The sequence below is a fragment of the Erythrolamprus reginae genome, chromosome 12, assembly GCF_031021105.1.
Source record: "Erythrolamprus reginae isolate rEryReg1 chromosome 12, rEryReg1.hap1, whole genome shotgun sequence".
NCBI lineage: Eukaryota > Metazoa > Chordata > Lepidosauria > Squamata > Dipsadidae > Erythrolamprus > Erythrolamprus reginae.
In genome coordinates this window covers 28,483,041-28,500,124 of record NC_091961.1, presented here as the reverse complement: position 1 = coordinate 28,500,124, position 17,084 = coordinate 28,483,041, and the positions used below count along the sequence as shown (strand labels likewise).

At 42.9% G+C, this 17,084-nt stretch overlaps 1 protein-coding gene across 2 annotated transcripts; it reads left to right on the top strand.

Annotated features, from left to right (window-relative positions):
• The first annotated feature begins 131 nt into the window (after positions 1 to 131).
• THYN1 (thymocyte nuclear protein 1) lies at positions 132 to 11,480 on the top strand. 2 transcript variants are annotated; one of them, XM_070765919.1, is made up of 8 exons: positions 132 to 217; positions 1,095 to 1,167; positions 2,632 to 2,828; positions 5,284 to 5,352; positions 6,223 to 6,315; positions 8,006 to 8,101; positions 10,899 to 11,049; positions 11,268 to 11,480. In XM_070765919.1, exons 2-8 carry the CDS (start codon positions 1,125 to 1,127, stop codon positions 11,324 to 11,326), a joined length of 708 nt encoding a protein of 235 aa, XP_070622020.1. In that variant the 5' UTR covers positions 132 to 217; positions 1,095 to 1,124; the 3' UTR covers positions 11,327 to 11,480. The 2 variants fall into 2 exon arrangements, with proteins under 2 accessions (XP_070622020.1, XP_070622019.1); XM_070765918.1 differs by having other exon boundaries at positions 137 to 252.
• Positions 11,481 to 17,084: the final 5,604 nt, after the last annotated feature.

Below are 17,084 nucleotides of genomic sequence, written 5' to 3'. Positions count from 1 at the left end.
CTCCCGAGACTACCAATCCCGAAAACGCTCGCGGGCGAAGCGGCTTTGCTTTCTGGTCTGTGTGACTCTGGGCTTTCTGATTGGTGGAAGGTAGGGGCTGGTCTTAAAGGGACAGCGGCGCTTCTTTTGCGAGGAAGCGTCGCCTGTGCTGACACTCTAGTTAGCCGGGCTTGGAAGAGGGGGCGGCTACTGGGGACGGAGAGCGGAGCAGGTGGAGGTGCGTTTTCCCGGGAAGCCTCTTCTCAACCGAAGGCATGCGGCTTTGCCCTCCATCCTTCCCTTCTCCCATCCACCTACCTACCTACCTACTTACCTACCTACCATCTATCTTATCTATGTATGTATGTATGTATGTATGTATGTATGTATGTATGTATCTATCTATCTATCTATCTATCTATCTATCTATCTATCTATCTATCTATCTATCTATCTATCTATCTATCTATCTATCTATCTATCTTATCCTATCCTATCCTATCCTATCTCTCACCCTCCCTCCATCCATCCATCTATCCTGCTCAAAAAAATAAAGGGAACACAAACAACACAATATAACTCCAAGTAAATCAAACTTCTGTGAAACCAAACTGTCCACTTAGGAAGCAACACGGATTGACAATCAATTTCATTTTCTTGTCAGCACATTCAACTTTGTACATAACAAATGATTCAATGAGAATATTTCATTCATTCAGATCTAGGATGTGTTATTTGAGTGCTCCCTTTTGCGGAGAGGGGCGGCATGCAAATCTAATAATAATAATAATAATAATAATAATAATAATAATAATAATAATAATAATAATAATTTTTATTTGAGCAGTGTATCTATCTACCTATCATTATCTAACCTGTCTGTCTGTCTGTCTGTCTGTCTGTCTGTCTGTCTGTCTATCTATCTATCTATCTATCTATCTCCACATTTATCTATCTACCTACCTACCTATTATCTACGTAACTATCCTGTCTGTATGTCTGTCTGTCTGTCTGTCTACCTACCTACCTACCTACCTACCTACCTACCTACCTACCTACCTACCTACCTACTATCTATCTTTCACAAGTGAAATCTTTTTCCCCCTTTTTTTTAGGGGTCCAGTCTATTTCTTGGCATCAAAAGGATGCCTGCCCGTGGCAAGAAAAGAGGCCAGCCAGCTTTAACAGGTCAGTGGATATTTCCCCTTAATTCTCTGTTTCGTTTTTAAAGTATGTGCTTCTCCTTCAACCAGGTTTATTTTCCAATTTGCAGTAAGACATAACAGCTCAGCGCTGTATTTCCAGTCGTTTATTTATTTGTTTGCTTTTTTGTTTTGTCAAGTCGGTATTGGTGGTATACAAAAATATAACAATATTTATATATTTGATACTAGTAAAAGAGAAACATTAGAACGGGACGGAAGGCACGCTGGTGCACTTATGCACGCCCCTTACTGACCTCTTAGGAATTGGGAGAGGTCAACAGTGGATAGTCTAAGGGTAAAGTTTTGGGGGTTAGGTGATGATACTACAGAGTCAGGTAGTGAGTTTCATGCATTAACTACTCGGTTACTAACGTCGTATTTCCTTCAGTCGAGTTTGGAGCAGTTTATTTTAAGTTTGTATCTGTTGTGTGCTCGTGTGTTGTTGTGGTTGAAGCTGAAGTAGACAGGAAGGACGTTGCAGCAGGTGACTTTATGGACTAAGCTTAGGCAACATAATTCTAAGCTTTCTAAACATAGGATTGTAAGTCTAGTTGCGTAGGGTATTCTGTTGGGAGTGGAGGAGTGGAGGGCTCTTCTAGTAAAGTATCTCTGGACATTTCCTAGAGTGTTTATGTCCGAAATGCAGTGTGTGTTCCAGACAGATGAGCTGTATTCAAGGATTGGTCTGGCAAAAGTATTGTATGCTCTGGTTAGTAGTGTGAGATTACCGAAGCAGAAACTACGTAGGATTAGGTTAACAACTCTTGAAGCCTTTTTGGCGATCTTGTTGCAGTGGGCTTTGGCATTAACAACATTTTGTTTTCCCACGCAGAAGAGAGGTAGTTGATCCTCCGTAGCTTCCAATTATATTAATCTGTTTTTTAAAAAAAACAGAAAGTCCAGTTGCCTCCTAAAAAAACCACCTTTGGGCCAACCATGACCTGGATGGTTGAGAATCTTCAAAAAATCCAGTCAACGTTCCATGTTTCAGGGACCGCCTTCTGCTGCATGAATCCCAGCGACCAGTTAGGTCCCACAGAGTGGGCCTTCTCCGGGTCCCGTCAACTAAACAATGTCGGTTGGCGGGGCCCAGGGGAAGAGCCTTCTCTGTGGCGGCCTCGACCCTCTGGAACCAACTCCCCCCAGAGATTAGAATAGCCCCACCCTCCTTGCCTTTCGTAAGCTCCTCAAAACCCACCTCTGCCGTCAGGCATGGGGGAATTAAGATAATCTTTCCCCCTAGGCTTGTACAATTTATGCATGGTATGTTTGTATGTATGATTGGTTTTATAACAAGGGTTTTTAGCTGTTGTAGTATTGGATTTTTACATTCTGTTTTTTGTCACTGTTGTTAGCCGCCCCGTGTCCACGGAGAGGGGTGGCATACAAATCCAATAAATGAATGAATGAATGAATGAATGAATGTTTTGATTTTGTCATCTTAAAGCTCCCAAACAGCCCAAATTGCCTAAAACCGAGACCCAGAAGAAGCAGCGATCCGAACCACCCAGTTCTGGGTTGAGAAAGACTGGGACAAGCTTGAAGAAAGATGCTGGGATTGAGGAGAAAAACAAGTCAGTTTATACTCACTGGCTTATGAAGTCTGAACCGGAGAGTAGGTTTCAAAACGGAGTCGATATGAAGGTGAGTAGGTTATTTTACATTGTAATTCATGAGATGATAGTAGCAAAAACCTAAGGACAGACAGTCGTTGATTTACCAGCATGATTGTCTGTTGCTAAGCTTTAGCAAAGCATCCAAATCCCACCTTAAGAGAAACAAAAAATTTAGTTCTTTAAATAAGCAGAATACAATGCTGTCTGGCGGGACCCAGAGGAAGAGCCTTCTCTGTGGCGGCCCCGGCCCTCTGGAATCAACTTCCTCCAGGGATTAGGACTGCCCCCACCCTCCTTGCCTTTCGAAAGCTTCTGAAGACCCACCTTTGTCGCCAGGCATGGGGAAACTGATATACCCCTAGCTATTATGGTTTATGTGTGGTCTGTTAGGTTGTGTGATTGTTTTTCTTTTTATAATAAGGGTTTTAAATTGTTTTTAACATTAGATCTATACATGGTGTATTGTTGTTGTGAGCCGCTCCGAGTCTTCGGAGAGGGGCGGCATACAAATCTAATAAATTATTATTAATATTTATTATTACAACTGTTGATTTATGTTACATGGACCGATTGTCATCTGAGGCATTTCTACGGTAGCTTATTCATTTAAATTTTACTGTTTATTCTCCCTTGTCTTCTTTTTTAAAGTTTTATATTAAGTTTTATACTATATAGAAACATAGAAGACTGACGGCAGAAAAAGACCTCATGGTCCATCTAGTCTGCCCTTATACTATTTCCTGTATTTTATCTTAGGATGGATCTATGTTTATCCCAAGCATGTTTAAATTCAGTTACTGTGGATTTCCCAACCACGTCTGCTGGAAGTTTGTTCCAAGGATCTACTACTCTTTCAGTAAAATAATATTTTCTCATGTTGCCTTTGATCTTTCCCCCAACTAACTTCAGATTGTGTCCCCTTGTTCTTGTGTTCACTTTCCTGTTAAAAACACTTCCCTCCTGAACCTTATTTAACCCTTTAACATATTTAAATGTTTCGATCATGTCCCCCCTTTTCCTTCTGTCTTCCAGACTATACAGATTGAGTTCATGAAGTCTTTCCTGATACGTTTTATACTTAAGACCTTCCACTATTCTTGTAGCCCGTCTTTGGACCCGTTCAATTTTGTCAATATCTTTTTGTAGGTGAGGTCTCCAGAACTGAACACAGTACTCCAAATGTGGTCTCACCAGCGCTCTATATAAGGGGATCACAATCTCCCTCTTCCTGCTTGTTATACCTCTAGCTATGCAGCCAAGCATCCTACTTGCCTTTCCTACCGCCCGACCACACTGCTCACCCATTTTGAGACTGTCAGAAATCACTACCCCTAAATCCTTCTCTTCTGAAGTTTTTGCTAACACAGAACTGCCAATGCAATACAGTGAACCCTCGAGTTTCGCGTGTTCAAGTATCGCGAAAGGGCTATTTCGCGAGTTTTCAACCAGGAAGTAAACTCCACCATCTGCGCATGCGTGCCCTTCCACGCATGCATAGATGGTGGAGTTTCCCCGCCCGGCAGAGGCTTCCCTGGGTCTTCCCCCTCTTGCCCCCGTAAGACCCCAGCGGCGGCGCGAGCAACGGCGTGGGCGGGCGGGCGGCACGCGCTTGGGGACATCCCAGCTCCGCTCCCCAGCTGGGGAAAGCGCGCGCGTTTGGGGACTCCCTAGATCCGCTCCCCAGCTGGGGAGCGGATATAGGGAGTCCCCAAACGCGCGCGCTTTCCCCAGCAACGCGCGTGCGTTTGGGGACTCCCTAGATCCGCTGCCCAGCTGGGGAGCGGATCTAGGGAGTCCCCAAACGCGCGCGCTTTCCCCAGCAACGCGCGCGCGGTGGGGACTCCCTAGATCCGCTCCCCAGCTGGGGAGCGGATCTAGGGAGTCCCCAAACGCGCGCGCTTTCCCCAGCAACGCGCGCGCTTTCCCCAGCAATGCGCGCGCGGTGGGGACTCCCTAGATCCGCTCCCCAGCTGGGGAGCGGATCTAGGGAGTCCCCAAACGCGCGCGCACCCCAGGCACGAGCAACGGGGTGGGCGGGCGAAGGGCGGGCGGCAGTGGAAGCAAAAACACCATCTGCGCAAGCGCAGATGGTGTTTTTACTTCCGCACCGCTACTTCGCTAAAAATCGATCATCGCGTGGGGTCCTGGAACGGAACCCTCGCGATGATCGAGGGTTCACTGTACTCAGATTTAGGATTCCTTTTCCCCAAGTGCATTATTTTACATTTGGAAACATTAAACTGCAGTTTCCCTTGCATTACTCCCTGAGTCTTCGGAGAGGGGCGGCATACAAATCTAATAAATTATTATTATTATTATTATTATTATTATTATTATTATTATTATATATCATGAGTCTACAGAGAGGGGTGGCATACAAATCTAATAAATAAATAAAATGTTTGATTTAAAATATTTCAATATTTTACAGAAGAAAAGAGCAGGGCTTTGAGTAATGCGATGTTTGATGTTTCATTCACCAGTTTGGCATCGATGACTTGAAAACTCAGCCTAACCAAACGGCTTGTTGGGATGGAGTCAGGAATTATCAGGTAAAACGGTTTTTGAATTATACTGTATTTTTCGGAGTACAGTCATCCCTCGTTTTTCATGGAGGGTGCGTTCCAAGACCACCCATGAAAAACGAAGTAGAAGAAAGAGACTTTTTTAATGTATTCAATGAGTATTTGGACTTTTAACCATAGTTCCCTCTAAGCTGAGCAGTGAGCAATCGCTCACTTAAAAATCATCATCAACTCAGAGTTTTCCAAACCTGCCCAGAAGCCGAGAGGGAAAGAGTGAGAGGGAAGGAGAGAGAGAGGAAGAGAGGAAGAGAGAGAAACAGATAGAAAAAAGAGAGGAAGGAAAAGAGAAAGAAAAAGAATGGGAGTAAGGAAGAGAGAAAGAAAATCAAAATCTAGTTTGAAACTAGCTCAACTATTTAAGTGGCATTTTGATATTGATAGAGTTGCCCTATTATGAGCTCACTGTTATAGACACACAGTACAGTATTTTATTTTGAAATTCTCAGAGGCAAAACAGGGTGGGTTTTTTGTTTGTTTGTTTGTTTATTTATTTATTTATTATTTCTGTGCCGCCCAGTCCCGAAGGGACTGCCGCTCAGACACTATATTTTTCCGCCCACCCCCAAATAAAATTAGAGGGAACACTGCTTTTAACACCCACCCTTTGCATTAAACAGTCATTCTATAATGTTTCTTAGCTGGAACTACATGTTATATCCTACCGGTTTCTTTAATAGAATACAGTAGTACTGTAGAATAATTTTATGAATTTTTACTGGATTTGAAATTTTCAACCGGAGCGATATAGATGGCCATGGGGCTTATATAAAAGCATGTGAGCTGCGGCTTGTTTCCTGCCTACACAAAAGGTGGAAATTCTCTCTTCTCCTTTGGCAGGCCCGTAATTTCCTGCGGGATATGAAAGCTGGAGAAGAGGCGTTTTTCTACCACAGCAATTGCAAGGAACCTGGGATTGCAGGAATCGTCAAGGTGAGTGCAGAGTTTGAAACGAACCCCTAACTCTGGAAAAGCACAAGGTCCACAGGCTGAGTATTGGCTTCACGTGCGAAAGGCAAGATTGAATGTTGGTATTTATAATGCCACACGAATCCCAGCGACCGGTTAGGTCCCACAGAGTTGGCCTTCTCCGGGTCCCGTCGACTAAACAGTGTCGTTTGGCGGGACCCAGGAGAAGAGCCTTCTCTGTGGCGGCCCCGACCCTCTGGAACCAGCTCCCCCCAGAGATTAGAACCGCCCCCACCCTCCTTGCCTTTCGTAAAGTTCTTAAGACCCATCTCTGCCGCCAGGCCTGGGGGAACTGAGACATCTCCCCCGGGCCTATACAGTTTATACATGGAATGTTTGTGTGTTTGTTTGCTTTTAATAATGGGGGTTTTAGTGTTTTTTAAATTATTACATTTGTTCTTACATTGTTCTTGTTATTGTTGTGAGCCGCCCCGAGTCTGCGGAGAGGGGCGGCATACAAATCTGATAAATAAATAAATAAATAAATAAATAAATAAATAAATAAATTCCTTGTGTGTTCAATCACCCTTGGCCAGTAAAGAATTATGTTCTGTTATTTTCTTTTTGATTCTTATTCTTTTCTAATTCTTATTCTAAGTCCTCAGTGGGAGGGCCTTCTCTGTAGCTGCCCCAACTTTTTGGAACCAACTCCCCCCCAATATCCATACTGCTCCCACCCTACTGGCTTTCCAAAAGGCTACGAAGGCCCTGGCTTTGGCGGCAGACCTAGGGGCCCACGAATCGTACATCTTTCATGGCAAAATTTTATTGAATTATCTGTATGTATTGATTGGATTGCTGAGTTGTGGGTTTTATCTGGGGTTGTTGTTTTAATTTGTACTTGACTTCTTTTTATTGTTAACTGTACTTTTTTTATATTGTTGTAAAGCTGCCCTGAGTCCCTTGGGATTGGGCAGCATAGAAGTCAAATAAAGGGAGGGAGGAAGGAAGGAAGGAAAGAAAGGAGGGAAGGAAGGAACAGAAGGGGAAGGAAGGAAAGAAGGAAGGAGGGAAGGAAAGAAAGGAGGGAAGGAAGGAACGGAAGGGGAAGGAAGGAAAAAAGGAAGGAGGGAAGGAAAGAAAGGAGGGAAGGAAGGAACGGAAGGGGAAGGAAGGAGGGAAGGAAAGAAAGGAGGGAAGGAACGGAAGGGGAAGGAAGGAAAGAAGGAGGGAAGGAAAGAAAGGAGGGAAGGAAGGAAGGAACGGAAGGGGAAGGAAGGAAAGAAGGAAAGAGGAAGGGGAAGGAAGGAAAGAAGGAAGGAGGGAAGGAAAGGAAGGAAGGAAGGAACGGAAGGGGAAGGAAGGAAAGAAGGAAGGAGGGAAGGAAGGAAAGAAAGGAGGGAAGGAAGGAAGGAACGGAAGGGGAAGGAAGGAAAAAAGGAAGGAGGGAAGGAAGGAAGGAATGGAAGGGGAAGGAAGGAAAGAAGGAAGGAGGGAAGGAAAGAAAGGAGGGAAGGATGGAAGGGGAAGGAAGGAAAGAGAAAGAAAGAAAGAAAGAGAGAAAGAGAAAGAGTACAATCAATAGAATGAACATTAAGATTGGAATGTTTTATTCTCAGTCAATGCCTCTTCTGAAAGACGAAGGATGTTTTTGGCTCTTGTGGCTGTGTGGTAGTTAATAACTGAGATCCTCTCTCTCTCCTTCCCCTCCTAGATTGTTAAAGAGGCCTATCCTGATCACACCCAGTTTGAAAAAAGTAACCCCCACTACGATGCTTCCAGCAAAAAGGAAGACCCCAAATGGTCCATGGTAAGTGTTCTGTTTCACGGGCTTCTGATAAATTCCAATCTCCAAAAATCTCTTCTTTATTAATAAAACTCACTCTTTATTCAAACTCAAGCATACATAAATGAAAACGCAGGGTTAAAAATAGCATAGAAGCCGATTCTATCTCATTTAGGGCCAGCTTTGATCTGGGTCCGGGAAGCGTGCCAAACACAGTCTTTTTCTACATTCCTTAGATCAGTGTTTCCCAACCTTGGCAACTTTAAAATATCTGGACTTCAACTCCCAGAATTCCCCAGCCAGCGAATGCTGGCTGGGGAATTCTGGGAGTTGAAGTCCAAATATCTTAAAGTTGCCAAGATTGGGAAACACTGCCTTAGATAACACCCATTCATTTACTCAAAACAGATGCATTACTGCACCGAAAACTTATTAAAAGAGCATCTAGCACTGATGGTCATTTTGAGGCAGAAATCATAATTTTAAAACTTCTTTTCAAGCACAACCCCGATTCTTGCCTCTTCCAAAAAATGAACGCTGAGGTTCCACGCCCCATTTCACACAACCCCATTTCTTTTATAATGCCTGGAAGTGAGCTCAAAGAGCTAAGGCATTTTACTATAGCGAGAATTTATCCAATCCTTTTCCACTAACATGGTCTTCCTCACTGTCTGACTGGGACCATTCCCCCAATGTCACCTCAGCTCCCTCAGGCTCCCTCAGGGTAGTGATTTCTGACAGTCTCAAAATGGGTGAACAGTGCAGTCAGGCGGTAGGGAAAGCAAGTAGGATGCTTGGCTGCATAGCTAGAGGTATAACAAGCAGGAAGAGGGAGATTATGATCCCGCTATATAGAATGCTGGTGAGACCCCATTTGGAATACTGTGTCCAGTTCTGGAGACCTCACCTACAAAAAGATATTGACAAAATTGAACGGGTCCAAAGACGGGCTACAAGAATGGTGGAAGGTCTTAAGCATAAAACGTATCAGGAAAGACTTCATGAACTCACTCTGTATAGTCTGGAGGACAGAAGGAAAAGGGGGGACATGATCGAAACATTTAAATATATTAAAGGGTTAAATAAGCTCCAGGAGGGAACTGTTTTTAAAAGGAAAGTGAACACAAGAACAAGGGGACACAATCTGAAGTTAGTTGGGGGAAAGATCAAAAGCAACATGAGAAAATATTATTTTACTGAAAGAGTAGTAGATCCTTGGAACAAACTTCCAGCAGACGTGCTAGATATATCCACAGTAACTGAATTTAAACATGCCTGGGATAAACATATATCCATCCTAAGATAAAATACAGAAAATATTATAAGGGCAGACTAGATGGACCAGGAGGTCTTTTTCTGCCGTCAGTCTTCTATGTTTCACTCTTGCTCTCAGCTTCCTCTGGCAAGCCCCCCTGGCCCAGGGGCCTGGCTCATCCTCCTCCGAATCAGACATGATCTGAGGTGGACAAGGAGCACTCACAACAGAATCCACTATTGGTCTGTGCAGTCATTTCCTTTTCTGAGCGAGATGAAAAATAGTATGGATCCTTTTACAGGTAGTCCTCCACTTACGACATCAACGGAGTCCACAATTGAGAGACCTCCTCCGCCTCCCCGTTTATAAATGAAATGTGTGGTTGTAAATGAATTGGCTGATTGATTTCACTGTATTGGGTTTTTAGTGGCAATTTTAATTGATTAGTTTTGTTGCTGTATTGTTGACATTGTATCCTGTGAGCCGCCTTGAGCCTTCAGAGAAGGGAGGCATATAAATCTAATAAATAATAATAATAATAATAATAATAATAATAATAATAATAATAATAATAATTAAATAGACGCTTGGGAAGTGTTCGGCTTGTGATATTCAGCATATAAATCTTGTTGGCTGTGCATTACTGTTTTTTGTGAAAATAATAATGATAATATTCAGATCGTGCAGAATGCAACTGCGAGAGCAATCATGGGCTTTCCTAAATATGCCCATGTCACACCAACACTCCGCAGTCTGCATTGGTTGCCGATCAGTTTCTGGTCACAATTCAAAGTATTGGTTATGACCTATAAAGCCCTTCATGGCATCGGACCAGAATATCTCCGAGACCGCCTTCTGCCGCACGAATCCCAGCGGCCAGTTAGGTCCCACAGAGTGGGTCTTCTCCGGGTCCCGTCAACAAAACAATGCCACTTGGCGGGACCCAGGAGAAGAGCCTTCTCTGTGGCGGCCCCGGCCCTCTGGAACCAACTCCCCCCAGAGATTAGAACTGCCCCTACCCTCCTTGCCTTTCGTAAGCTACTCAAAACCCACCTCTGCCGCCAGGCATGGGGGAATTAAGACTTCTTCTCCCCCTAGGCTGATACAACTGTATGTATGGTATGTGTGTACGTATGCTGGTTTTATACATTAAGGGGTCTTAAGTTAGTTTTTAGTATTGGATTTTTTACTGTATATTATTCATGTATATTGTTCATGACTGTTGTTAGCCGCCCTGAGTTTTCGGAGAGGGGCGGCATATAAATCCAATAAATTGAATTGAAAATAATAACAATAATAATAATAACAACAATAATAACAACAACAACAACGTTTGTTAAGTAAATTTTGCCTCATTACAAGCGGGGGTTCCTCTTCGCCAGTGCTGCCTGAACACTCCCGGTGACTAGCGCCGGTGCGTCCGTTGGGTGTGCACATGTTGGCGAGTGGGCACAGGCACGTCAGCACAAGATTCAGCTTCTGCGCAGAAGCCAAGTCTCACGTGATAATATTTTTGCTTCTGCGCATGCCACCTCCAATGGTGTCACTTCCTTTTTGCTTTTGTAGGTCGATGTTCAGTTTGTGCGCAAGATGCGGCGGTTCATCCCTCTAGCTGAGCTCAAAGCCCATCATCAGACCCACCAGAAATCAGGAGGCCCTTTGAAAGAGATGGCTCTCTTCACAAGACCGAGGTTGTCCGTCCAACCCATCGCGGATGGTAAGGCCTTGAGAGAATCAGAGAGAATCGCCTCCCGATTAGTTCCTCGTTTGTACATATAGTCCTGAAGTTATGGCCATTTCTTCAGCGACTGTTCAAAGTTACAATGGCGCTGGGGGTGGGTGGGATGGAGTCAGGGTAGTAGGTTTATGCAGTATTTATTGCATACTTTTTTTTTTCACTGATTTTTAACCGACCTTATTTTTTTCCTTCTCAAGGGGAATTTGAATTCATTTTGAGCCTTGAAAAAGGGACCAGAGAGACTCAGGAGGACTGACTTTAAAACCACTTCTTTTCAAAGCCACACGGAGAGCAAAGCGCACAAGAGTTGACTTTTCAATTTGTTTTTAGTTCCTTTTTGATTGCGGTGCAACTTTTTCCTAAATAAATGTGAGATTATTTTTTTTAAAAAAAATTCCAGAAAGGAAAAACTGTGTTCTTCATGCCTCAAATTAGCTTGCACTTAAAAATAACTATTTAATAATTAGCTTGGTTGTATTTGCTAAAATCAAAAGGCCACAATTATGTCTTACCACTACTTCAGGCTTTCCAGTGAAATCCGTGTAAATATATATATATATACTGTATATAAACTGCTGAAAAAAATAAAGGTAACACTTAAACAACACACGATAACTCCCAAGTAAATCAAACTTCTGTGAAATCAAACTGTCCACTTAGGAAGCAACACTGATTGACAATCAATTTCACGTGCTGTTGTGCTCATTCAACTTTGTACAGAACAAAGGATTCAATGAGAATATTTCTTTCATTCAGATCTAGGATGTGTTCTTTGAGTGTTCCCTTTATTTTTTTGAGCAGTATATTTCCCAAATGCACATTAAAAATAGAAGTGCGAACACTGCACAACACCTGTATACAAATATACATATCTGCGTGAAAATACAAACCTATTCTAATGCGGTATAAAGCCATTATAAAATGATGCAGAAACAGGAATACAAGTCTGGGAAACCAATGAAGATAGATTTGTAGATCTTGTGTGATTCTATCTGCATATTGTCTTTTAAAGACAAAAGTTGTCTAATTCTTTAACAAGGCAAGACAGTTTGAAAAAAAATTCAACAAAAAGGGGGGGCATTTTATTAGCAAAATAAACCAATAAGCATTAGTTTTTTTCATTTCAATGTGTGCAGAAATGTTCAAACTTGTTTCCAAGTGAAAAAAGCTTTCAAAAAGACCAAATGTAAGTACCTAAAATGAACAATTTGCGGTCCGGGTCAAATAGACCCGGGGAGAGAACTTTAGGATGTGTTTTTGAGCAGAACACAATTTAAAAACATGTAAACAATGTACAGTGGTACCTCAACTTACAAACTTAATTTGTAAGCAATTTTTCCCACAGGAATCAATATAAAAGCAAATAATGCATGTGACTGGGGAAAACACAGGGAGGGTGGAGGCCGTTTCATCCCAGGAGATTCCTAGAGAGGCCCCTCGGAGGCTTCTCCGACTTTTCTGGCTGTTTCCTCCCAGGAGATTCCTAGAGAGGCCCCTCGGAGGCTTCTCCCTGACTTTTCTGGCTGTTTCCTCCCAGGAGATTCCTAGAGAGGCCCCTCGGAGGCTTCTCACTGACTTTTCTGGCCGTTTCCTCCCAGGAGATTCCTAGAGAGGCCCCTCGGAGGCTTCTCCCTGACTTTTCTGGCCGTTTCCTCCCAGGAGATTCCTAGAAAGGCCCCACAGAGGTTTCTCCCCGCCTTTTCCAGCCATATCCTTCCAGGGGATTCCTAGAGAGACCCCACGGAAGCTTCTCCCTGCCTTTTCCGGTTATAGTTTCGGAGGTTCGGGGTTTGTAAGTGGAAAATGGTTTTAGAGAAGAAGCAAAAAAAAATCTTGAACCCCCACTTCTTATCTAGAAAAGTTCCTAAGTAGAGGCTTTCTTAGGTAGAGGTACCACTGTACAGGCTTACTTGTCGTATAGCTTACTTACAAAATCCCATTCTAGATGCCACCTCCCCAACAGTAGCAGGTGGCTACCAGTAAAGGCCACACCACAGATCCGGGAGCAAAAATGGAGCTGCACACACAGCTACACATCTCTGGTGCGCGCGCATCCAAGCGAGGTTTTACTTCTGCGCAAAATCTTGCTCGGACGCACATATACGCAGGAGTTGCATTTCTCCCTCCGTCCTGGTTTCTTCCCCCTTTCACTTTCTGTAAAATAACTGAGTAAATCTACACCAGTGTTTCCCAACCTTGGCAACTTGAAGATATCTGGACTTCAACTCCCAGAATTCCCCAGCCAGCATTCGCTGGCTGGGGAATTCTGGGAATTGAAGTCCAGATATCTTCAAGTTGCCAAGGTTGGGAAACACTGGTCTACACCTCCATTTCCCGGTCCCAGACCAATCCAGTAGTTGAATTGCACAATCAAAAGCTTTCCTACAGCTGGAGAAGTCAAAGGAAGAGCAGCTTTATTCTTTTAGCAGCTTCAAAACAATATTTTATCTCAGAGCCAGACTGCCACAGAGAATACAAATACACAGTACGAATGGTTCTTGCAAAAGTCCGGTAGAGATTTATCGCGCCCTACTTCAAAAGTCGTCATCGGCTGTTTTGGAAAACGTTTAAAAAAAAAAAATTACATTTACAAGTAAACGTTTCTACAAGTCCTAGTAAATGTGCCGAGAGCAAACTGGATTATTACTTCATCCTTTTGGACAACAGGCAATTTTTCTCTTTTGAACCCACGAAGAACACGTGGACAGTCTCAGAGTGGTAAAGTGCTCTGAGAAAATGACGGGAGGGTTTTATCTTCATCCTGGCCTGGCAATGATGCTGCAATTGGAGAAGTGACTTAGAAAGAACAGGAGAAGTTTCAAACTGTCCATCAAGTTCCCCAGAAGTAGTGATACCACTCACAAAAACTTCCATCTTCATCCTTTTTGGAAGAAATATGAGGTGCTTGTGAAATATCCTCAGAGAAGGATTATATACAGGTAGCCCTCGAGTCACAAGTTTGTTTATTGACCGATGTTACAAGGAAAAAAGGGACTTACGACAATTTTTCATACCACCTTGTGCAATGGGAATCCGCCCCTGGGAAGCATCCTCATAGTCACATGACCAGAATCCAGACAACTGACCCGTACTTATGACCGTTGCCGTGTGATCATCTTTTGGTTCCCTTTTGGGAACTTGGGACAATGATTTAAACATGGTTTAGCCTCCTTTCTCTTGGTCAAACAAGCCACCTTTAAATCAAACTGGCTTATAATAATGCCAGGTTCACTTAACCATCTTGTTACTAACCAGGTTCACTTAACAATCTTGTTACTAACTTAACAACGGCAGTGATTCATTCTACGACGGTGCCAAGGAAAGGTCATTAAACAGGGCAAAACTTACTTAACTTTCTCGCTCGACCACAGAAATTTTTGGCTCAATTGTGGCCATTAAATGGAAGCCAGAATAAAGACTGGAGGAACCAGGATAAAAATATATACACGTATTTTTTTAAAAAATAGAATAAAATTAAGTTATGTACAGTTAGTAAATTCGTTACTCAAATAATTAAGCGTCTTCCCTCTTCTTCCCATCTCAACCAAGTGACAACTTTTGAACGCGTTCTGGACACCCAAAGTTTCATACGACTGGCTTCTAGTATGCACTACCACCCTAAACCATGATTTAAGTTTAATTAAAGTCCATCTGCTTTAACCATGCTTAGCATCATCTATTAGCCATGGTCAATATAATTAGGATATAACATGAATTAGGCTATAATTCACACCTAATGCTAATTCATAACTAAAATTTACAAGGCACCAGGACCAGTTTCGCACAGTGCTCTAAGTCATATTTTGATTGGCTCGATGTCGGCTTGTTGAAAGATGAACTTGGGACAATGATTTAAACATGGTTTAGCCTCCTTTCTCTTGGTCAAACAAGCCACCTTTAAATCAAACTGGCTTATAATAATGCCTACTAAATGAAGTTCAACCTTTTGGATAGTATCTTCTTTTTTGAATATAAAAATGAGTAGTTTCAATCATTTTCAAAATGTCCCAAGTCCATAATAGTGTCCTATACCCAGAAGGTGCCAGTTGAAGAAAGTTTTGAGGTACTTTCCCATATTGGTCTACAGGCAAAGGGATGCCATAGAGCAAGACTCTCCAACCTTGGCATCTTTAAAGCCTGGAGGACTTCAATTCCCAGAATTCCCCAGCCAGCTCTGTGAGTTGAAGTCCCCCAGGCTTAAAGTTCCCAAGGTTGGTGACCCCTGCCTTTAGATTGCTCATGTCAAACGGAGTTACTTTTCTGGCCAACAGGAAAGAACCCGACTTATATACCCATGGAAAATTCCCATGGTGAAATGGCTACTTCCAAAATCTGAAAAAGGGTGCGACCCACAAACTTTAGATGCCGACATCCATGAGGACTAGAAACCTGACTTTATTGCAAAACAAAAAGTGAAGACTGTTGGTATCTTTCCATGTTATCGCAAAGTGATCGGGAGTAAGGCCGGTCCAGAATTCTTAAAACCGTTAGCTACTTACCTTTCAGTTATTTATTCAATTTATATTCGGATCGTATACTACAAGTAGTTTATAAATAGTAGAGCGAGTAGAACCCTAATTTCCCTTCTCTGCTAGAGAGAGGTTCACAATTCTAGTTCTCATCCCTGTAGGGCAGAATCAGGCAACTATTTTAGTTATTTTAAAAACAAAACACAACCGAGATGCTAAGTCATTTTCTCAGCAGCCTTCACACAATTAATTTTCTTTCCCCCAAACTGGTGGGGGGAAAAAACTCACCTTTACAGCTAAACTCTGGTGTTGCAAACACCAGGAACTGAAACCTCACAAAATCCCCGGACAATCCACCCCAATTTAAGAGCACACGTAAAGTAAAATATATATATATATATAATTAAAATTAAAATACGAGGGCAATCCTAAAAGTGCTGAGGTCCAAAAAGGGACAGAGAAAGTACTGACCATGCTGTTAAATGAGTGGACATGGACACTCTTGTGCCCATGCTGTTAAATGAGGGGGCATTTCACACTCTTAAGAACATCTGCAAACAATAACCCGTGGTTTCAATCCACCTTTAGGCCAGAAAGTGCTTACACATCACACAACAGAGTCAGGGAATATGACTGGCCACAACTGTCCTTAAATTGTCTGAAATGGCACAGGACCGCGATGGTGAACCTATGGCAGTGATGGTGAACCTTTTTTTCCCCCTCGGGTGCCGGAAGAACGTGTGTGCCCACACCCATAATAATATTCGGACCAGAATATCTCCAGGACCGTCTTCTGCTGCACAAATTCCAGCGGCTGATTAGGTCCCACAGAGTTGGCCTTCTCCAGATCCCGTCGACTAAGCAATGCCGTCTGGTGAGATCCAGGGGAAGAGCCTTCTCTGTGGCGGCCCCGGCCCTCTGGAATCAACTCCCCCCGGAGATTAGAACTGCCCCCACCCTCCTTGCCTTTCGCAAGTTCCCCAGGCATGGGGAAATTGATATACCCCCTAGCTTTTACAATTTATGCATGGTGAGTTTGGGTTGTGTGACTATTTTAAGGATTTTTAAAGTATTGGATTTTTGACATTTTTCCTAAGCAATCTAACAGTCCCAGTGCGCACGCGTGCCAGAAACTGGAAGAGAAGACATCTGGCAACATGTATGCTCACCAGGCAGATGCTTTCCCGGTTTCCAGTCCATGCGCACACTCCCATTTCGGCACTCAGGGCCGAAAAGGTTTACCACCACTAACATAGAGTTCCCTGCTTAAACAAGGGGTTGGACTAGACCTCAAAGTTCCTTTCCAACTCTTGTTATTCTGAATTATTATTATTATTATTATTATTATTATTATTATTATTATTAATTAGATTTGTATGCCGCCCCTTTCCGCAGACTCGGGGCGGCTCACAACACAATAAAAACAGTTTAGGACAAATCTAATAATTTACAATTTAAAATATTTTTTTAAAACCCCCCATTATTAAACAGACATACATACAAGCATACCATACATACATTGTATAGGCCTGGGGGAGATATCTC

Bases quoted from the DNA above. Each gene is read 5' to 3' on its own strand.
- THYN1 (XM_070765919.1), top strand. From the start codon at position 1,125: ATGCCTGCCCGTGGCAAGAAAAGAGGCCAGCCAGCTTTAACAG. The intron at 1,168-2,631 runs GTCAGTGGATAT...GTCATCTTAAAG, and splicing joins AGGCCAGCCAGCTTTAACAG to CTCCCAAACAGCCCAAATTG. The intron at 5,353-6,222 runs GTAAAACGGTTT...CTCCTTTGGCAG, and splicing joins ATGGAGTCAGGAATTATCAG to GCCCGTAATTTCCTGCGGGA.